The sequence below is a fragment of the Falco rusticolus genome, chromosome 1 (genome assembly GCF_015220075.1).
Source record: "Falco rusticolus isolate bFalRus1 chromosome 1, bFalRus1.pri, whole genome shotgun sequence".
Classification (NCBI taxonomy): Eukaryota; Metazoa; Chordata; class Aves; order Falconiformes; family Falconidae; genus Falco; species Falco rusticolus.
In genome coordinates this window covers 38,195,920-38,218,160 of record NC_051187.1, presented here as the reverse complement: position 1 = coordinate 38,218,160, position 22,241 = coordinate 38,195,920, and the positions used below count along the sequence as shown (strand labels likewise).

Genomic DNA, 22,241 nt, shown 5'->3' with positions numbered 1-22,241 from the left:
CCTAGCAGCCGTTCGCTTCCTGCATGCCGTGGCTGCTGACTGATACAGGCTGGACGTCAGAGCTTTTAGCTCTAATATTTTGCCGACATGCAGAGGCGTGCTGCTTTATTCAAGGTATTCTGTTATGCTTATATACAGAAGATGTATGGTTTGGACACTGGCAAGATTTAATAATAAAAAAGGAAAAAAGCAAGATTATACTAAAACATAAGGTAAAGTAAGAGGGGATTTTTTGGTGCTTTTTTAAAAATTTTGTATTTAGCTTTTGCTTCTTAGAGTAGTCTTATGGAAAGAAAATACCTCAAGTTTGCAATGTCGGATTGATGTAGTAATTTTCCCCGTGATTCACCATGTAGGGGCTGCCTTTGTTTGGTAATTTGCTCTACGTAGCAAGAATGTGAAGACAGGGAGGCTGTTTGAAGCCAATAAGCAGTGTAGAGATTTCACTTTCAAGTGCTTTAGCAGTGAAAGAGTTAAATGCTTTAATCAGAGACTTAAAAAAAAAAAAATGCATAAGGGATATGCCAGAAGAAGTTTACTTTATAAAAGAGCGGGAAAAGCCTCTCACACAGAGAGCAGGAAAGAGTACACTGTTTTCGGTTTTAGCAGCTTTTAACTTTAAAAAGAATGTAATTCTTAGTCACAGGGGCCAGAGCCCGCCTCAGCGAGACGTCCCTCCCCAAAGTGCCGGGACCCTCTGCTGCCACCCCGAGCAAAGCAGGCACCTTCGCAAAAGGAGTCAAAGCCTCCCAGCTGTCTCCGACGGCACAGGACGAGACATGTCTACGGGGAAGATCTGTTGTTTGGTGATGCTAACCCTGGGGGTGCTGGCAGCAGTGGTTGTGCTTGTGGTCATCCTGACTCAACCCAAGTGCGGTCCTCAGCGCTACCTGCACGGTGCCGTGGCTGCCGACACTGAGACCTGCTCTGTCATTGGCCGGTATGTGCATGGACCTCTTGGTTTTTCATGTTACATATTGTGTATGTTGTGGACCCAGACTGACAGGACACATAACAACTACGGGAGTGAGCTGGGTGTCTGTCTTGTCCCTGCTTCTGGGGATGAGCAGTAGTACTGCTCCCTGGGTGCTCTCTTACCAGCAGTGGAGCAGCTCTGAGAGCGGATGGAGCCCTGACTCCACAGCTGATGCTTATCATCATTATCCAGTGTCAAAAAACTTGCAGCTGTGCATACCCATGGCTTTTTTTGGAAGGTACAAATAGTTGTAGTATACAAATACAAGGTTGTTTTTAAGTGGGGAAGGGGGAAATTAACTGTTCACTTTGTGGTGGTAAGTCTGCCAAATAAGTAGCTTAGAAATAAATTAAGGAAGAAACGGAAGGAGCTAGCAGAGAGCTGCAGCTGGGCTTCAGTAGAGGCAAGGAAGGGAGGCAGGCTGAGAGGGTAAGGGGGACTGGGCATCCCAGCCTTTAAGGGGTGTGTTTCTGCACTGAAGCAAAGACACTCTGTTGGAAAGCGAAGAATGGATTTAACAGAAATTCATCCAAGACAATGTAAGTACAAAAGACATACTTGCATCGCTTGGGAGGAAAGATGTAGGTTTAAAAATTTCTCTAGCTGCCCAGGTTCTAATTTGTGTAGCAACTTCTCTCAAACTTTTTGACTCTTATGTTATTATTACTGTTACTTCAATTCTTAAATGCTTGTATACATGAAAGTAGAAGGATGGAACTTCACAGCTATGGGCAGTGCTGGATGCTGCAGGAATGGATGCTGGAGCTGTGTACTCTGCCTTGTAGGGAGAGAAGTGAGATGTGGGTGCCATTATACCATGCCTGTCACGTTGTACCTGTGGTTCTTGCAATGATGTGCTGACACATATGGAAGAAATGCACTGTAGCTACACGTATGTCAAGGAATGACATGGGGTTTTTTACACTAAGCCACAGGTTAGTTCCTTGGAGGGCAGAAGAAGTATCTTTTAAATCAGTATTAATGGAAATAGAGGGAAAAACATTATTGGATTACCCAAAGAATGTGCTGGCAAAACCAGCTATTTGCAGCTTTTGTAATTTTTAACTTGCAGTAGTGTAGACTCAGCTCGAAGATGCTGAAGTGAGAGCCACAGAAATCTGTGATCAGGTGGGCAACTGAGAGGCTTTGATTAGCTGGCTGCTGCTTCTGGGCCGTCACCTGTTTCCATCCCTTCTCTTTGCAAGAAGCTGCACCTGTTTCCACACCCTCAACCATTTGCTGTAGCTGTGCTTCCAGTACACTTGCTGACAAGGTATATGGTGTCCCTCTGGTCTGACAAACCATGTTAGATTTCCTACAAATAGTTTGCCAATGATCCCGACAAAATTCTGCCCTCCTCCAACTTCCCATCATCCATTTTTCCCCCTTTTCCCCAGCCTGGGGCATCCGCACATCACATCCTGCGGCTCCAAGCTCTCTTCCCCAGCCCTCCAGATCTCCCCAGCCAAGATTATTCTCCTCCTTCATTTTGGCTCTACACCACTCACCCTTTGCTTGGTGGTTAGCTCTACTCCTCTACTGCTGCATGCTGTCTGCTGCTTTTCCCAGTATCTTTTGCCTCCAGCCATACTTGGAAACTTTTGTGCTCATTTTGTGCGGTCCTTATACTTGGAATGAAGCAAACTCCTGTGGTGTTCTCACACCTTGAGCTATCAGACCATGTTCTTGCAATAGATCATAATAGAGGTGAAACTGTTTATAAAAACATTCCTCTGCAACAGAGCTTGTGATCAGAAGTATAATGTTTGCCCTTCTCTTAGACATTGTTGTCTTCATCTTTTTGTCCCCGCTGGCCCACAGTGGTGGCTTGTAAAGGAAGGAACATTTTATCTTTGGAGGAAGCTTACTGCATGCTCTCTACTGCATGTGATCTTGTTCATTTTCTCCCAGCCGTTTCTGTGCTGTTGTAAGTGTATGTCACATCTTAGCTATTAGCACGTGATAGTTACCACTAAATTAATTTTCATAGCAGTCTGCAGTATATTTATACCTCACCAGTATAAGTAAGGAAGTCTAACATGGCAGTTACACTGCGTGGATGCCACATCAGAGTCGCTATGACCAGGGTCTCTGCCTTTCAGAGCAATCTGCTCTGCTCAGGGTACATCTCGCGCTGACCCCCTGTGTGACTTGGCAGGGGGAGGGCTTCCTTGAGCCTGGCCCAGAGGTCTTGATCAGGAGCTGAGCAGCATACAGCAGCCTCCTGCAAAATTTTAACATCACGTAGGAGTTTTGTCATAGCAGTAGCAATAAAATCCAATTTCTTAGAATACTCATAGCCATTAGGTCCTGCTGTCTCCACCTGTGAGCTGCCCCTTCATTTGCCACTTCAGCAACAAAGCGAGAGTTGGAAAAGGCAAGCATCCTTGAGGCACAACCCTAACACCTTCCCAGGCACTGCCAAGTCAGTCAACTGAGTGTTTTTGAGATTACAAAAATCCTGTTGACTACTGCTGTTCAAAAATAATTAAACTCCCAAATTCATGAGACTTAGGAGAGAGGAAACAAGAAGAAATAATTAATCTTGGGGTTCTAAGTACTGTATTTAGATCTTCACTCTTTTTTTCTGCAGTTATGCAAACATTTACAAATTTTTACACTAGCTGTTTGGACTTGAAATATTGTAAAGAGTTGAGGAGTTGGGTGAACAATCACGAATGGTGAGATTCCCAAAGGCACAAGAGCTGGGACCTGTACTGCAGCTCCTGAGCCCCTGCTGGGCCCTTTGCTACCCGTGCTGCTGCTCTCTTCTGCCCGGTTGCTGCCTCACCCACAGCTCTGTGGCTGCTCCTTCTCACAGGTACCCATCTCCCTGTGCTGGTGTTTGAGCCTTTGCAGTCACTATTTCTGGTCTTCTCATCATACCAAACTCAACACCACCCCTACCCCCCGGCTCCCAGATTTCTCAGCCTTATGGGCTTTCTTCTGCCCTGATCCTGCCTCCCACAGCTCAGCCACCTCACTCCTCTCCCATCTCCTCTGTGTTTGAGGCAGGACACAGCGACTCTCCTTGCTCGTGGTCCAGCCTGGGGAGCACTAAGTACTAAGGATAGTAATTTGCTTGTTTTTTCTGTGCCCCAAAGCCATGGCTGTTACCAGATGCAGTTTTTTTGAGGAAGCTGTATTTAGCCTCTGCAGCTCAGTGTTGGAACCAGCTCATTTCTGCTATCATTATTTAGAAAGCACAGGAGAATTAATTTACCCAAACTGGTTAATTCATTGATGACCACACACATATACATTTCTGTATATATAAAAAAAAGTGAAAAAATATGAGCAAAATTTTTAATGATCTGTTTTGGTTTTTTTTTTTTCCTCCCAAAGCAGACAACTCGGCCAAATTAAAGTCAATTGTTTGAACTGGAGGCAGACTACCTCTGGCTTTGTACTTGTATGCTGCAGAGCCTCCCATCAAATTTTCTAGAGTTTAAACCAAGTAAAACAATGCATTTCCTCAGTCTAATTTTTTGGCAATTGCTGAATGCTTTTAGTGGTGACATACAACAAGGAAAAAAGTGACCTCCAGCGAAAAAAAAAAAAAAAATAGGCTATGGTAAAGCTACAATCAAATGAAAACCACGTTGTAGTTGAACCTGTCAGTCTGCCCGCCCGCCACAGTGGTGAGCGCAGGAGTCATTGTAACCAGTCCCTAAAGGCACATCAGGGCCGTTCAACAGTGCCGGCTGGTCCCTGTGCTCCCCGACTGGCCCCGCAGACCCTGTCTCTGCTGGGTCCCTGGCTGCACCACGACCACCACCCCCCCCCGCTGTAGCCACCCCTTTCATCCTCAAATCCCCTCCACCAGGCTCCCTGCAACCCTTGGGGGGGATGCTCCGAGAACCTCCAGTGCAGGATGGGCATGAAACCAATCACGCTGGTCTGGCTGGCGCCTGAAGTCTTAGAAGCTCAAAGCAGCACCTAATCTCTGACCTACTTATAAATTTTATTCTTTAATTAAAAAAACTTGCCTTCTTTAAAAAAAAAAAAAAGAGAGAAACTCAAACCACATGCTCTGTGAATTGTCATTAGCAGTAATGAAATTCCTGAGGCATTACACGATACTGTGTTGGTTTAAGATGCTGCTGTTTAAGACAGAGCCTTTGTGTGCTCCCAATAGAATTTTCAGTTGAATTTGTTGTGAATAACTGAACTAAACCTCTTGCCTGAAGAGCAATCTTGTCTTTTAACAAGTGGGATGGTAGGTTGGGGAAAACATCTTGGGGCCCTTGTGTTTCCCTCACCGATAGTGCAGCTGTGAAGGAAGGGTCAGTGAAAGAAACGTGTGTCTTTGTAATTTGCCAGTACAAGCAGGAGATGGGTCACAGACTCACAGATCCTGTTTGCTACTCTTGCTGTCATCCTCAGGCTTGGGTTTTCCAGCCCTAGAGATGGTGTTTGTATATTCTGCAACTGTGTAAGGTTGGACTTTCTGAAACCTTTATGCAACTCTTGGGCTCCCCGCAGAAAGCGACCAATCTCTGCAAGCCTCCAGTGTGTCAGCATCCTTGTTGGCAGGTCCTGTGCTAGACTTGCTCTCAGCCATCAGTGCCCAGTTCTCAGGGCTGAACAAGGCTGGGTCTTTTGCTGCAATGGTTTTACTGCTGGAGGTTGGGGACTGAAAGCAATATTGTGCAGCTGTCTGCTCCAGACAGGGGCCCTGTGCTGGAAGAAAATTCATCCCTGAATGAAGCAGGGGTGGGAGGCTAAAAGGAGAGTCAGAGCAGTTTTTAACCCAAGGATGTGGATTTGGTACTGAAGTCCACCTCAGTGATTTGTCCTCGGGTTGAGAATCCATGAGGAGACACGAGGTGATTGCCCTGGCAGTGAGCAGTGCCCAAACCCACCTTCATCTCCAACTCTGAACCACTTGGTCCCTCCTGGCGATGGAAGAAGCTTTTTCCATCACCACTGTGCCATTTGAGCTCTGCCATCCACTGCTCTGCATCCGTTTGTTTCCCAAATGGTACCATAAAGCCAGGGAGAGATTTAGGCAAAGTGCTTGTTCCCAGCAATGGGATTTCCTGCAGCAAGGCTAGCTGACCTGACCTGGCCCAGCAGCTATCTCTGATCCCACATCTTCAGTGTAGCCTAGCATAAACCCTGGGAACTGGCTGCTTCTGAAACGAATGCCCTCCTGGGGGACAGGGTGAGAATGGTGACAATTTAACAGTCAGAAAATGCCCGCGGTCCTGGGAAGCTCAGTTCTAGGCAGAGAATCTGCTGTAAAAAATACTTTTCAGTGATGGCCCAGCAGCATTTCTGAAGAATTTTTATATCCCAAAGGATTTGCTTTCCCTTCCTTTATTTTAACAGTTTTAAATTTGGCATCTGGCCCTTTTTTACAGAAATAGCTGTTGCTTTTGCTCTTCGTAAATCTTACAGGCAGCTGCTATATAATGGGTGGTCTCCTCCCAGCCCCTGGCTATCTTTAGCAGGAAAAAGAAGTCAATATAATTGAATACCTTAGCATTTCCACTGTATTTAAAATTATTTCAGGGCTCATTCTAGCCCAGAGCACAACAGCAGACTTGGTCTGCAGCCCACCATAGATAGCCTTTGCTGTGAGGATTGTGTGAGCAAAGTGCCATCATTCACCCTTCCTGGGAGGGTGAATCCCTGTTTTGCTGTTGCAGGAGCGGGACTTGGTTGTTAACACCCTTCTCTTCTCCTGGCTTTAAGGAAACTCCCTTAATGGCCAAACCCTAAAGATGAAACTAAATGGCAGGAAGGATATAGGACAAAACACGTTATCACATCTTGTCAGCTGCAGCAGTAAGATATCTCTAGAGAGACCTGATAAGGTAGCACGTTTTGATTTGAGGGGTGGTGTGACTAAGCTAGTCATAGCAGTTGATCCATATAAAAGGAGCAACCTAATGGGACAGGGTGTACTCTGCCAGTCTAGCTAGATGAAAAAGACACCATGGCTCCAAGTTCCCTAGGCACCACTTCCAAGGAAGTGGCAGCGCTCTGGCTGAAAGCAGATGAGCCAGGCACGGGGAGCCAAGTGTGATATACCGAGAGCCAGCTCAGAGAGTAGTGTTTTTTGTTGTGTTTCAGTCTCCAAAGAGGCTGGAGGGAAAGCTGTCGAGACTGGGGGCCAGTCTGCAGATAGCATGGAATGGCTGTGGGCCCTGGACCCTGCGCTGATGGTCTGGGACACATATCAGGCTTCTGGGTAAAAAAGCAAAGCAGCTCAAAAGAGATCTTGTTAATAACCCTGATCAGGATTTGGTTTTACCTTTGCTGGGTTCACTTGTTTCTGAGCTTGAGCTAAAAGCCCAGTCTTAAGTCTTGCTTTTCCTTGGCTATCACTGTGCCTGTCCTGTGCCACAGGACACTCCCTGTGCTGGGGTGCAAGTGAAAACACAGGCACCCCCATAGAGCCAGGGAAACAACGTCAGTGTGGTGTGCAAACCCTCCAAGATGTTTGTGGGACTTGGACCTGGGAGTGCTTTCTGCCAGGCTGCGAAAAGCCAAGATGATTACTAGTTTTGGGGCAAAGTCTCAGCTCCCCTTTCCCCTAAACCCTGTCCCCAAAGAAGCAGCAGATGAAGGACCATGCTCAGTATCACACAGCTTATGCCACACTGAGGTGGTCTCAGGTGCCGCATGCTGTGCTGGTGGCTGGGAAACCTTAACTGTCCCTCCTGTGGTGCTCACTGCAAGGCAGTAGGCAACTGGAAAGCCCTCCTTCCCTTGAGCAACAAACAGGTTTGACTGTGTGGTGTTGGATGTGGTATTTGCAACCAGATGTGAACTGTTGCCACCAATAGAGGCACAGGAGTGGTATGGAAAGCACTTATGAATTATCTGGAAATTCTGTTCTTCTTGACATCTTGTTTCTATTGCAAAATGTGATTAACAAGAGCTAGTCACTAGGGACTTGGTTTGCCTCTGCTGTGACAGGCAGGATGTGTCCGTCCTGGCAGCACTGCTGAAGTCCTCTCCACTGTCCGGTGAACATCCTCCTCCAACTTCTACCTTAATGCTCTCAGGAAATCTGTGTCACTTTGCCCACAGCAGTAACAGTCCAGGTCTCAGGTCCCTGGAGAAGTTTGCTGCTCTGTTTAGCAGTTAGATACACCTTTTCTGCTGAGACCTTGACCTCATTTATCCTCCCTGATCCCAGTGGGAGCCAAGGGTACAGCTACAAACTGGAGTTAACAAGGCTTGTGTTATCCTGGCTGTATGTCTGACTGGGAGTGTTGGAGCGTTGCTAAGAAACTCAGGTTTACATGCTTTGTGCATATGGCACTATATTTGCAGTAGTTAAAGGGTATTTAGCCCACAATGTTGCTTTTATAAACGAGTACTTGGGAACACCAACAAATCTCAGCATCATCCAGAAACAGGCCATCTAGGTGTACAATATTAAATCCATGATTTGATTAACTGTGGTCACCCTTCAGAGCACGCTAAGTTAATGCAGTTGCAGTGGTGCAGACTGGGGGTGTGGGTGGGGGGTGTGGGGGTGTGGGAACAGCTCATCTTCCGGAGCAGGTAGATGGCCATCACCAGATGACACAAGAAAGCATGATGGTCTTCGTCAGAGCAGGCACAAGTGTTTCTGGGGACATGGTGAGGGGTGTGTGGCACTGGCTTCAGAAGGAGAGTGGCAGGAGGGTCCTGGGACAAGAAGTAGTGCAAGATGTGCAACCACTTACACAGCTGTGAATGTCGCCAGGAACTTGGGTTAGAATCTGGTGCTTTTCAGGCTTTGGGAAAACAAGTCTGATGTTCCACGTTAAGATCTTATTTCTTAATGCACTGCACTGAAATGAATACCATACAATCTCAAAGTTTCTTTTTAAGGTTGTTTTTCATTGCAGATTATCTCAGAGCCATAGTTTTCCCTGGCACCAGTCTTCATACATGTGCTGCCTCGTTAGCCCATCATCCAGGGGCTCTGGGGAGCACTGTCCTGGGCCAATGTGGTGGTCCTTCTCCCCTCCTTCCCCAACTTTCTAACATGCTGTCCGGGCCTTCTGCAGGGGAAACTCAGTTTCTCGTGAAGCCCTTGTCCTTCCCTTCTATTGTTACCAATTCAAAAGCTTCTATTTCAGAAAATCACAAGCCAGGGACATTTGTGTGGTGAGAGTCTTACCCCTGCTGCAAGGAGATGAATGGGTGAGCCGGAGCCTCAGGCTCCATTTTTGGACCTACGGCCAGGGAGCAGCTAGAAGGCTAAAAGCCGTGCAGACCAAAACCAGAAAGCTCGGTGGTTCCCTACCATTTCTTTTCTCCCCACTTGTTCACATGCCGTTTCCTTACAGGCAGTGACTCCAAAGGCGCTTACAGAAACAAAGGAAAGCCGCAATCAGTGTGCTTGCTGGCAGCATCCTGTTCCCAAGCCCCAGCAGCTTCCAGCTGCATCAATGGATGTAAAATAAACAGCAGTCCCTGCATGTGCTCTGTGTTCCTGTCGCAGCCCCTGGGGGCAGTTGCACTCCAATTAATGAACTATCCCACTTTTCCTTCTGGCTTATCTAAGCAATATCCCACTCCAAACAGTCAGAAATGTTCCTTGCAAATACTAGTGCTGGCTACTGGCAGGCTCTGCAAGGAAACCCCACCCCACCACACTTCTGCTGCAAGGAAAAGTTACCTGTTTTTTACAGCTGTGCTTGAGGGAAGCATTTGTTTGGATACATTTCTCTAGCAGAAACTTATTGCTGCAGCGTGAGGCTTAATGCCTCTGTGTTCTTCGGAGTGGCTGTGCCTAGTTAAACAGTTGAGCAGTTTTTTTCTGTTTGTTCTTGTTTTTGTTTTGCCTTTGGGGATACGGGGAGGGAGTGGGATTTTTGTGCTAGTATCGCATAAGCCCAGGAAGGCACATTGTAGGAGCAAGGAAGTAAGGCCTGAATTTTGTGCTAATTGACATGTGAAGTATCAGGAGTCTGCTTTTCATGGACCCATTGTTCCTGCTTCAGTGCCCCTGTCCTGTTGACCAGCATATGCCTTTTTATTGGGAATGGTAGGTGGGGAGTTAAGTCAGTTATTTGCTTCCCAGCATGTGGAAAGCTCTCTTCTCTGCCAAGAACATCCTTCTCTATGTTTGGGAGCTTCCTGCAGTCCCTTTTTGTCTGCAGCTGCAGTTCTCCGTCTCACTCTGCCTAGAGGAAGACGACATCCTTGCACAGGTCTGGCCCTGAGCTGTTCTGCCATCCTGCAGATTCTTCCTTCTTTCCCACTAATTTTTCTTTCTCACTCCCACAAAGGCAGGCACCGTCCCGCACTCTCCCCCACCCGTACTGCTGCCAATAGCTTTCTCCAACTGCAAACTGCTCTCATCAAGCTGGGGCTGCCTTACAAGTGCCCCAGGGAGACATTTGCATGTGGCTCCTCCACTCTGACGTTCCTGGATTTAAACATTGTCTTTTTAACTCCCTTTCCACCACAGGGACATCCTGAAAAGTGGAGGCACAGCTGTGGATGCTGCCATCGCTGGCTTGATCTGCACCTCAGTGATGAACCCTCAGAGTTCGGGCCTGGGTGGTGGAGTCGTATTTACCATCTATAATGCCAGCACAGGTATGGGCCAGCCCTGGCTGCTCCATGGTGCCCTGTTTCCCTGCAGACACCCAGCTGCTGTAGGGAAGTCAAAATCCTTCATGTTGTCTCAGAACAATTTTTTGAAGATAGAAGATGCATCCTCTGATCACAAACCACATTCTTTTTCTTAACCCAAAGCATCCATTACAGGGAGTGCATCTTTTCATAGCAATGTGTGTGTGGGGAAGGAGCTTTGAGTTTAAAATGAACTGACTTTGCCTTTCCTTCCCCCTCCAAAGCAATCCCAAATTATATTTCAAATGTCACATCAATGTGACAGTGCAGCAAGGCATAAGCAGTGCTGACCGAGCTGCTGCTGGGCTGCCATGGAGGTAGACAGGCGTGGAGTGAGGTGTGTGTGCTGGCAACCTCCCCAGCAACATGGGGCAGTCCCTGGCTCAGCTGAGCCCTTGGGCTCATCCTGCACCAGCAGCTCAGGCAGAGCCAGCCAACACGGGGGCTGCTTCTCATGCTGGCGTGGGCAGGACTCCCCAAAGCGGTGGTGAGACCTCCTGTCCCAGGAGATGCATCTTCACTGCAGAAATCTAGCACTGGGGGCCTGCTGGGAAGTGTTCCTGTGCTTGGCTTAAGCCCTAGTGTTGTGTTCTTGATTTTATGTTTTTAATGTTGGGGTTTTTTAATTGTCTTGGCTCCCCAAAGCCCCCAGAGCTTATAGATCTAAACAGTGAAATCAACAATGAACACAGTAACAATATTGTAGTTTTAAACCCCCTGCCAAGTAGTCTCATAGAGTCACGAGTCTGGAAGTGCTCGGGTGTATCTTATGCAATAACATAATTTGGCGAAACACCTATATTTTTATTTTTTCCCTTTTGGCAGAGTCATGTAACTTTGTCTCCTGTCAACAGCCCTCTTCTGCTACCTGAACTATCCTGCCACACAGAGCCGCAATGGCCATGCACGGCTCAGGCGCTTGGTGTGCTAGGTAGCACTGTGGATACAAGGCAGAGAAGGAGGCAAAATAATAAGCTGGACCTGAAATACAAGTATATATAAGTGGGGGTTTTGGTGGGGGTTTGTTTGATTGTTTCTCCTTTCAAGCTTCCTGATACTGAAAGACCCTCTGTGTATCACTATTCTGCTTATAAACACGATGGACGTGCCTCATCATCGCTTGGAAAATGGCCCACCAAGGAGCACGGGGCTTATGTCTCTGACATGTCCCACCTGCAAATCAGATGTGAAGCAGCACATCCCAGCCCGTGTCCCAGGCCCAGGTGCCCTGGGGGGACACCTTAATTGACTGGAGACAGGCCCTGGCCTCGTCCCTGTACCTTTGTTGTCTCTAGGCAGGCACTGCTCAAGTGTGCTCTAAATAAAAGCATGGGAGCAAACAGTGCGTGCCAGCCACAGCCTGACCCTGCGAGTGTGCCTGACACATTTGGCGAAAGGCTTCAGGGCAGTTCAGCACAGCGTCACAGGCGCGGGCTGGCAGCCTGTGCAGTGCTTGCAGCGGGCTGAAGTGTGATGCTCACCTGCTTCAGGATGACAACGTTATGTGTTTTCTCCTTCTTTCTAGGAACAGTTGAAGTGATCAATGCCCGTGAGACAGTGCCACGAGTGTTCCCACAAGATTTATTGTCTGACTGTGCTCACATTCCCATCGGTAAGGACACAGACTGGGCCATGAGGGCTGTGTGTGCTCCTGGTGTGCAGTGCACAAAAAACAGGGTGGGAGAACCAAGGACATAGCTGACTTTATCTGAAGTTCTGTTTAATTGATCGTGCTTGTCCTGAATTGAGATTTGCAAAAGTAAGAAGAAATACTAGGTCCATAAAAATGCCTGCTTCATAGTCACATTGGCAACCTGACCAGCGAGGGGGTGGGGAGCTGAGCATTGAGGAGAAATCACAGCGTAATTTCTCTTCATAGGAAGTCTGCATTTCAGGACCAGATTTCCCAAAGCACTCACTTCCCAGCAGTTCTTCCAGAGAAAAATAAGGTTAATTGCTGCTCAGACTTTCTGCAGATGAGATCAGTCTAGTGCACTTGGCCAGGGGGACACTGGGGAAGCAGTCTGGCAGTGTTGGGGTTGCGTTGCTGGGCTCCAGCTTAGCTCAGCTACAGCTTTGCCACCTCGCTCCCACCTGAGGAGGCTCCGTGACCGTTTGCCGTTACCGGTTTGGCAGCAAGCACTCTCGCTTTAGCAGCACATCTTGGCTGTCTCCACATTTCTTGCTGCATTCATTCTCCTTCCCTAGCACATTTTCTTTTGAGGCATGTCCTAGTTTCTGGAGGAGATGTTCTTATCCTTGGAAGAAGAGCCTGAAAAGGAATCAGGAACAACTCTGGTTGGAAGGGACAGTTGGAGGTCTCTGCTCCATCTTCTGCTCAAAGCAGGGTGATGTCTGAGCTAGCTCAGGCTGCTTGACCTGTCACATTTTTGAGCTTCTCCAAGGATGGAGATTTTCACAGCTTCACTTGTTCTAGTGTTTGACCAGGCTCCATGTGAGCGCTTTTTCTCTTATGTCCAGCTGCCTTCTCCCTTGCTGCAACATGTGCCTGTTGCCTCTTGTGCTTTCACCGTGCACTCCGAGTCTGGCTTTAGCTGTTAGTGGAAGAAACACATGAACAGAAAAATGTACTAAAAAACCAAGCCTGCTTTTAGAAGCCTTAGTTGCCTCTACAGCTCCACACTTCCATTGGAGTGCTTTCAGGGAGGCAATGATTTACTGGCTGTGACACTGCTGTTCCTCTTCAGGTTCCCGCTGGATTGCTGTACCAGGAGAACTTCGTGGGTATGAAGAAGCCCATAAGCGACATGGCCGCTTACCATGGAAAGCCCTGTTTGAACCAACCATCAAGCTCCTTTCTGACCCGCTTGTCATTTCCCCAGTTATGGACAAAATAATCCATCACCCAGACTTTGCCAGTCTAGGAAGCCGCCTGTGGTAAGACCCATGAATTAAACTGCAGTGTGAGGACCACTGTTCTCTGAGCTTCAGACCCTTTCTCTGACATGCTGACATGGAGTACAGGCTGCTGCTATGGCCTGTGCTCAGTGAATGCTTGCTATGGACAGGGAGGGAATAACAGGAATAACAGAAGTGCTTTTTAAATATATTTCTTTCCCGTCAGCAACTTTAAATTACAAAAAAAAAAAAAAAAAAAAAAAGTGGCTTAGCACAGCAGCACTGTCTGCTAAGCACATCTGCTCATGAGGAGCAGCTGGCTGTATCTGGCCTGCCTCAGTCTGTGTGGAAATTGTCCCCTTACAGCAGAGCCCTACAGCAGCCCCACTGACCTAAGCCAGGGTAAAAGGATGAATCCTTTCAGTGGAGGAAACTTTGTCTGGGGAAAGCGTGCGTGGTGCTACGGGTAGCAATCAGCTGAGAACTTTTCTCCATGCAGCTGGCTTGGAACGTATGCAATGTGCATAAATCAAATCAGCTTTGGGTAGGAAAAAGACATTGGCCCTGGGGACAAGAATAAGCCCATGCTGTAAACTGATGGATGTTCTTCTTTGACAGCCCACTGATATGTGATGGTGAAAGGTTTTTGAAGCGTGGAGAGACCTTCAGGTGGCCAGCACTGCAGCAAACACTGCAAGCTATAGCAGAAAAAGGAGCTACAGCATTTTATGAAGGACAGCTAGGAAGGGCCCTGGTGGAGGACATTAGGAAGGCTGGTAGGTAACAGCTACACTTAATACTAATAGACCTTTTCCCAGCAATTGGCTAACGGTGAGTCAGTACCAGGGGAAAGCCAACACTTGCCATCTGCTTGCCACTTGGGGTGGTAGCTGACATGGGAAGGGGTCACCTTTCCCCAGTTTCTTATAACTCAGGCCCAGAAGCAGGGCTCTGAGCCACCTACTGCTGTGCTATTCACCTACAGTGCTCATGCACTGGCCTCTCTAAGTCCCTTAGGCTTTGTGTTGTCGGGGTTTGGTGGTAGATAAGGACACACAAAGGCATTGAGGTGTTTGGTGGAAGAAATTTGCAGTATACAGGGATGACTCTTTACAAGCTTCACCAAGGCTGTGATGTAGCCAGCCGATGGCACCTAGTAGAAGTTAAAGTGCTAATGCCAGCTGCCCATCTGGTTTTCTGTTGAAGGATCCACTATCTCACTGGAGGACCTTCAGGAATACAAAGCAGAGGTGTCCCCGGCTCTGAACATCACCCTGAACAATCACACCACGCTGTTTTCTCCTGGACCACCCATGGGAGGTGCTGTGCTCATGTTCATCCTCAAGATACTGGAAGGTAAAATTCCTAAGGGAAAAGGGGCAGCAAGAGATTCACCAAGAGCGTTATGTTAGAGCAGTAGAAAAGGAATGGGCCCCAAAGCGGCAGTGTCACCATGTTGTGCAGCAGGATGATGAACTGGCTCATTCTTAAAGTGGATCAGCATCACCATAGGTGCTGCAAAGGCCAAAGGATATATGGTTTTCCCAAAGCTTCAGGAGGAATTGGGAGGCACAGTGGACATTAGTACATTAGTTGTTTCTGTGTCCATATCCTGCTAAAGCATAGGGGGAACCTGATAAGAATGGGGATGGGAAAAAGAGGTTCCTTTCAACCTTTTTTTTTTTACACTTCTTTCAAGAAAACATTGCCTTGGGTCAATTAACAAAATTATTTTGTTCTGCTCCATAGAGTATAAATTCCATGAAGCATCACTGGCAACACCTGAGGAGAAGGTAGAAACCTACCATCGCATTGCAGAAGCCCTGAAGTTTGGCAATATGCTAAAACCCAATATGAGTGACCCAGCCTTCTCTGAAGCTCAGGTGAGTTGGCACGGTGCATAGGGGCAGCCACAGCCACCCACAGCACTGACAGCTTCCTCTGCACTGCTGCTTCACAGAAAAGGAGCAGGGAAGTCCACTTCCTGCCCCCCCCTTTTTTTTTTTTTTTTTTTTAACCTGCACTGTCACCAGCTCATTTTTAGTCTGTGCACTGAGCCCCCAAGCCAGGCTACCTATTGCCCAGCCCATCCTGCCTGCCAGCAAAATGCTACAGTACCAAGTGATGCTCTGACACCCTCCTGCTTTGCAGCCATGGAAGGAAAGAAAATACTTAGAAGTGTTAATCATGAGCAATGCAGCTCCGTTGGCCAAGGCTGAGTCGGGATTAGGTCATTTACTTTGTCTGCTGTCTTTGTTAGCTGTAGGCTGGTGCTTGCTTGCCTGATAAACGATGTGCACATGCTCATGCCAATGCTGCGGTGTGTCAGTACTGAGCTTGTTTCATGTTCTGTGATGAGTGGCCTGGGGATTCAGGCTGGGGCTGAATGCTGCCAGTGCAAGTCCCCAAGCTCTGACTACTGAGGCTTCCATGTGCCCAAAGACAGACATGCCTGTGCTCTGGTGACACAAGCTTGCTGTGATTGCAGGAGACTGTGGGGACCATACTGTCTGACAAGATTGCTGAGCTTGTCAGACACCGAATAGACAGACGTGGTGACCACCCGCTCAACCATTACAACTTGTTGGAGTCCATCTACAACCACAGATACGAAAGCAAGGGCACAAGCCACATCTCTGTGCTTGCTGCAGATGGCAGTGCCGTGTCCGCCACCAGCACCATCAACTACCCGTGAGTAGCCAAAAGGTGGCAACTGAGTCACATAGGCCATGTAGTGGGCTTAGAGGGTACTGCAAGGGCTCGTTACCAGAAACGCAAATCCCTTTGGGCTTCGCTGGTTTAGGCAGCCTTTTACTCACGAATGCCTTTTTCATGGGAAAGCAAAGGTTTCTTGAGCATCAGCTCAAAGGAACAGCACAATTCACAAAGAATTAACAACTTGCTGAGCTCTGCCAAGTTTCTGTGGGCCGAGCAAATCCCCACATGCACTACTAACAGGTAGAGCTTATCTCTGGTACCAGTGCAGCAGCACAAATACCTTTTGGACGCCCTAGCTGGGTGCAGGCTGGGAGGAGACAGTGGTAACACACAGGGTGCTGTGTATCAGTTAATGTCACCCACAGCAGGAGAGCACTGGGCACTGAAAGGATTCATCTTTCCTCCCTACAGGTTTGGCTCCTTTGTGTATTCTAACCGAACTGGGATTATTTTAAATAATGAACTCGCTGATTTCTGCATGGCAAAGAAAAGCATTAAATCAGGTGAGGATTCCCATCCCCAGAATAAAACACAGGGCCAGGTGCTGGATATGCAAGCCGTGTACAAGGGGGTAGCTCCTCAGCTGGACTGACTGAGCTGCAGCAAGTCCTGAACACTTGTAGGATGTCCTGTCTGGTACCGAGATGCTTCCTCTTTAGCCTGTGCCATAAAGGGCCAGTTTCTTGTGAGATGGGGTCCCAGCACAAGGAAGCTAGTTGTTTGGGAAGATTGGAGCGTCTTGAGGAATGAACAGCAGCTTGGTTTTCCATGGGAAGTGCAAGAAGGGTCAGGTAGATAAACTTGTCTGTCCCTTCAGAGCCACATGGGAGGAATAATACCCTCTGCCTCTGTTCCAGGAGAGAAGCCTCCCTCAGCAATGGTGCCTTCCATTCTCATCTCCAAGACGGGAGACATGCTGGTGATTGGAGGAGCAGGTGGGGCCCGGATTATCAGTGCTACGAGTATGGTGAGTGAACAGGTACTGCACAGTAGTGCCTTCATGGAGCAAGGGGAGCACACACTGCCCTGAACAAAAATTTGACTTCCTTTGCTGCTGCTAGTTCTGCTGCGTGGAATGCAGCAGTGAAGAAGGCCTGCTGCAGCCTCAGCCTATCCTCACCTTCTTGCCTCTAGCGCTTCTGTGGCAAGGGCAGGGGCTACCTTCAGCTCTGCTGTTGGAACTGCACTTCCACCAGGAGGGAATAGGCATGGAGGAGGTGAGAGAACCCACAGCAGTTGCCAGTTCTTTCAGCCTTCCCAGATTTCCAGCCATGGTCAGTGCCACCTGCTCTTGCTCCTCAGGTCTTGACTCCTTGGTGCTTTGTTTACAACTCAGAAGTCACTAAAGGCAGCAGGCTGTTTTTTGAAAGGGAAGAAGTTAGAATTAAATAGCAAGAAAGGTATAAAAAATAAACCGCTAAGTTATGTGATGGAAAGAACAAGAAAACCAGAAAACCACCACTATACACAGGGCAACAAATCTTAATGAAAAAGAGCTTGCCAAAGCATGAAGTGTAACAAACATCTTGTTCAGCCATCAGGAAATAAAAACAGATAAGGCTGCAAGAGTAAAACAAGACTTTTTTTCTCTTAATCTTTCTTCAACTGGAGAGAAGCACGGGAAGGAGTCCATGCTAGGACCTGATCTGAGAACAGAAAGAGCAACCATCAAGAGGAAAAGAGAAGATCCATCAGTAGCTATTGAAGTCAAGGAGACCACCTTGGCTCAGGGAAAGCATTCTGGGAAGTACCAGTATGTGCTCACCCTGTTCTTACACTTGCCCTGAGCATCTGGTACTGGTCACCGTGAATTCAGGAGACTAGGCTAGGAGAACTTCTGATCTGAAGCAGTGCAGCCTCTCTTACAGTCCAGGTTTGCAGCATCCTGCAGGCACGATTTGCAGTAGAGCTAGTCTGGCTTAACACCAGTGCAGAGATGACAGCACATGACCCAGGTTCTTACTCGATATCTCCAGTCAGTCAGTGGGATTTGTTTCATTGCAGGCAATTATAAACAAGCTGTGGTTTGGCTATGACTTGGAACGTGCCATTTCAGCTCCCATCATGCATACAGACGGTGACAATATCCTGTTTGAGGAACATTTCAGTGAGGTGAGCGGTCTTCCTTGGATCTTCTTGTCTTTTCCTTTTGGTGGGAAGGAGATCGCTTCTGTAACTCTCCTGAATAATCTGCATCTTGCTTCTAGCTAACCTCCTCCTTGCTGAAATCTCACTTTCTCAACCTGACCCCAAATACACACCCTTCGTTTTCACACCTGGCAACGCTAAGACCTAAGACCCCTGCTCCATTCATTCCATTTCCTCTCCTCTCCCCGCTACAGGAGGTTAGGAGCGGCCTGCTGAGAAGAGGACATAAAGAAAAGGAATTTAAATTTGCAATGAATGTTGTGCAGGGAATTTCCAAGGAAGGAAAATGCATCTCTGCTTATTCTGATAAAAGGAAGCTGGGGAAATCGGCTGGATATTAGTATGAAATACCACCACAACCCACAAAACCACAGGAGACAACTCGAGTCAGAATGTGCTTTGGCTTGGACATGCCAATATTGCCTGTTCCCATCAGGATGCCTCCCAGCGTATGGGCAAAACTCATGATTACACCCCGTCCCAGCAGACTGTAAGTCACCTTCAGGCAATACTAGGACAGGTCAAGTCAGCCGCGTTTAGAGCTACACCTTCCATTCTTTATGTGATACATAGAAACACTTATTTCTTGAGCACATCAGCTACTCAGAATAAGAGAATACAAAGTGGGAAAGGAAAATTGATCCAAAACCCACTGGGAACACTGTGAAATGACCCAGCTGTATCTTCCATTCCTGCTGGAGAGTCTCAGTTAAGAGTAGAATTGGTTTCATTCAGGCTGTTGCCACAATAAGCTTATTATTACTGGGGCTCAGTGATATGAAACAATGAACTATTTTGGTTATGAGGATTAGAAGAAGTGTCTGTAGGGTCAGGATTTTAAAATCTTAAGTATTCAGGCTTAGAGTGTGGGTTTGGAAAGGGAAGAGAACAAAACTACGCTTTCCCTCTTGGTTTTCCCACCCAAAGCCCAACTTTTCCCAAAGGTGGCAGATGAAATCAGTGCACCATAGCACTAGTCTGCTGCCCTACTGCTCCCTGCCTTGGGGATGCAAAGGACCCCACAAGCTCAGAGTAACTGTGCCGGAACTTTCTTCAACCCTGCATACAGGTGACTTTAAGAATAAGCCTCCCACAGGGCAACGTGAACGCCCTGCTCCTGGGATGGACAGGCTTCAGCTCATTTCCCCAGGGACACTTCTCCCTGTGGTGAGCGGAGTGCCAGCCTGTGCCAGTCCTGCCGCCTCAATGTCAGCAGAAGAGAAGTCATTTGGGAAGGTAGGTGAGGACTGCAGGGGAAGAGCTATTGTTTTTGAAAGCTTTACAGCTTTCTTCAGCATGTAAAGGATACATGATCGAAGACTTCATTTATAGCCATGGGCTATAATGAACCTCACCATTTATAGCCTAAGGGCATGGTCCAGCTCCCTGTTTACCACAAGTCTCTAGAGTTCCCTTAAGATCACAAGGAGGAAACTGTGGGACTGCTTAACAACTATCACAGAGAGAGGAAAACCTCTGGAGCAGAGACCTGAACTCATGCACCTGGTCACAAAACATCTTTCGCAGTTACTCCATAGCCTTGCCCTGCTCAAAATGGCCAAGAGAATCAAACATTTAAGGGAAGGAATAAAAAAGGAAAAAAAGACGGGGGCAAAACCCAAAAGCCAAACCTCCCCAAAGCTCTTCTCAAATACCTAGAGGCAAGTTCGCACAACCCCCAACAACTCCATTTTCTGAAAGTTTGGGCTGTGCTTCCCTATGGGCACAGACAGTATGGCGTGTGTTTCTGAAAGCAAAGCCAAACCAGAACAAGGCGCTAGCGGAGCCCTCCCTGTTGCATATTAGTTCTTTCCCCACACACACACAAGCAAGTAAAATTCCTCTGTAAACACCATAACAAATATTTGAGCACAAGCCATTAAAAAAACAAACCCAAACAAGGCCATCCACACGCCCCCTTGCAAACAAGGTCAGATAGGTTTTAAGTCTATGTTCTTACCCACAAAGCCTGTCCAATAAAGCCACTGACTTGTTGGAGTCTCAGCCTTCACTTGCATTTTAATGATGGTCTGAGTGAAGCTTAGAGCCAGACATGTGTTTTCCTTCAGAAACTGTACACTAAGGACTGTAGGATGACCGCAGCTGTACTTGCGCTTAATGAAAAGGTATTTCCAAGTTACCAGATCATAACCACAAGCACATAATCATGCATCTGGAAGTCAAGTTACTTATGTATACAGCCAGTTCCACACACTGCTTCCCCCCCCCTCCAGCAGAGCTGTTTACTCAAGCCACGGAAGGCACAGCACCCTGTTAGGCTACATTACAGCCAAATGTGAATAAAGAAAGGGAAGAGGCCTTAAAGCGCAAGGGGGAGCAGCATTTATGTTCATTTGGAAGGCATGACATTGGGGTTTTATTCAATCTACATAATTTGCTGAAGTTTTCTACTTTAACTCACCTCAGCTACCAGTTCCTGGGTGCATTGGTTCTAGTGTCAGAAATAACTCCCCAGCTGCAAAGTTCTCACCAGGGAGGCACTTAGGGCACCAGGCACCATCTGTGGCTCACATTTCAGGACCCAACAAACTAGACCGGCTGCTGGCTTTAGCAAGATCTGCAGTTATTTCTAGCTAACCCCACTGAGTTTAGCGTTTACAAAAAGCAACTGAGAATGGCATTGGGTGCAGACAGGGAGAGCGGTTCTGGCTTTGGGGAGCTTTCAGTGGTGTCCTGGGCGATACTCCATCATGTTTGGCTAGCAGAAAAAACAAGTCACCAATTAACTAAGCCTCCAATTACCTTCGCTTCTGACATACCGTAGGGTAAAGCACACCTCGGTGATCCAGCCTATCACCTTTCCAGTGCAGCAGTATCACAGCTATTTCCCAAAACAAAGACATGCAAATTATCTGTAGTCCAACGCTCACTGCAATTCAACTACATTGCTACTAACATTGAAACTGAGCCAACCAAGCAGTCTTGAAACCCATCACAGCTTTAATTTGCAAGACAGAAAGGAATGAGAGTGCAGATCTCTCACTGTGGCAGACACTTCCAGCCCTGTAGTCCTCACCAGCAAAACATCCAGTGAAGCCGAGGGGTTGAAGCTCCCTCATCTCCTCTGCTCTTGCCCTGCCACCTACTCACCACTGCTGAAATTTGCTTGGGTCAAGAGCCTCCCAGTCTGGTCTCACCCCATTTATGTTCGTGCCAACAGGAGAGCATTATTTTTGCACTCAGTCAACTTAGATGGACTTCTAAAGCATCACTGTACAGAGGCTGCTCTATTTTCTAATGAAGTCTCTAAATTATATTTTTAATAAAGTGGTTTTAAACCTGTCTGGGAATTTCTCCTCGAAAACTGTTTCCTAGCCTAACGCATAAGGAGTTGTTTGAGAGAGGACTTTCATGCAGGTGTTCCCAGCAGTAACAGCTGCTCACTCTGGAGACACTGAGGAACTGTGCAGATGACTGCGTATGCCACTTGTCTCTCACAGCTTGGTTTTGGCACTTCCCTGTAGCCCTTCCTGAGGCTGAACAGTTGCCAAAAGGGGAAACTGTGGTAACGTTAAACTCAAGAAGAGGGGAAAAGAGGTGACCCCCCTGCGTTCATGATTTGAATTGCCTTTTAAGAGTACAGCTCCCTTTCACGTCAGCTGGAATCGGTCATGGCAACACGTCCTGTTCTCCAGACCCTGCACTGTAACACGCGGCTGACACCAAGCCATTCTGTCTCTGCTCAGAAGCAGAGGGAGCAGGTGGCTGCATTCAGAGGGGTGGGATATGAGCAGGAAAAAGCCTTTTCTTGTAGCTGAGACATTCAGACAAGCCGAAGGGCCTGCACCATACAAGCAGGAGGTCATACAGTATGAACTGTGACATCTGCCGATTGACATGCAGCCAGCCTGAATGCAGGGTGAGTAGCAGGATGTGCTATCAAAGCAGGTGGCAGCAGTGCATGCACTAGGTACTGCTCTGTCCAAGG

General features: G+C 47.6%; 1 protein-coding gene across 6 annotated transcripts; it reads left to right on the top strand.

Moving 5' to 3' along the window:
* Nucleotides 1–21,595, top strand: GGT5 (gamma-glutamyltransferase 5). 6 transcript variants are annotated; one of them, XM_037411860.1, is made up of 13 exons: nt 1–114; nt 641–940; nt 10,401–10,531; nt 12,093–12,179; nt 13,276–13,465; nt 14,045–14,202; nt 14,633–14,782; nt 15,176–15,309; nt 15,915–16,117; nt 16,556–16,647; nt 17,002–17,111; nt 18,149–18,256; nt 18,487–21,595. In XM_037411860.1, the coding sequence occupies exons 2-13, from the start codon at nt 780–782 to the stop codon at nt 18,631–18,633; spliced, it is 1,671 nt and encodes a 556-aa protein (XP_037267757.1). In that variant the 5' UTR covers nt 1–114; nt 641–779; the 3' UTR covers nt 18,634–21,595. The 6 variants fall into 6 exon arrangements, with proteins under 6 accessions (XP_037267757.1, XP_037226611.1, XP_037267675.1 ...); XM_037411778.1 differs by lacking the exon at nt 1–114 and adding an exon at nt 125–212; XM_037370714.1 differs by lacking the exon at nt 641–940 and having other exon boundaries at nt 2–114.
* Nucleotides 21,596–22,241: the final 646 nt, after the last annotated feature.

What these genes read in the sequence shown, in the direction of transcription:
- GGT5 (XM_037411860.1), top strand. Translation starts at nt 780, where the DNA reads ATGTCTACGGGGAAGATCTGTTGTTTGGTGATGCTAACCCTGGGGGTG. An exon ending in AGTCTAGGAAGCCGCCTGTG is followed by an intron (nt 13,466 to 14,044) that starts GTAAGACCCATG and finishes CTTCTTTGACAG; the next exon opens with CCCACTGATATGTGATGGTG. An exon ending in CATCCTCAAGATACTGGAAG is followed by an intron (nt 14,783 to 15,175) that starts GTAAAATTCCTA and finishes TCTGCTCCATAG; the next exon opens with AGTATAAATTCCATGAAGCA.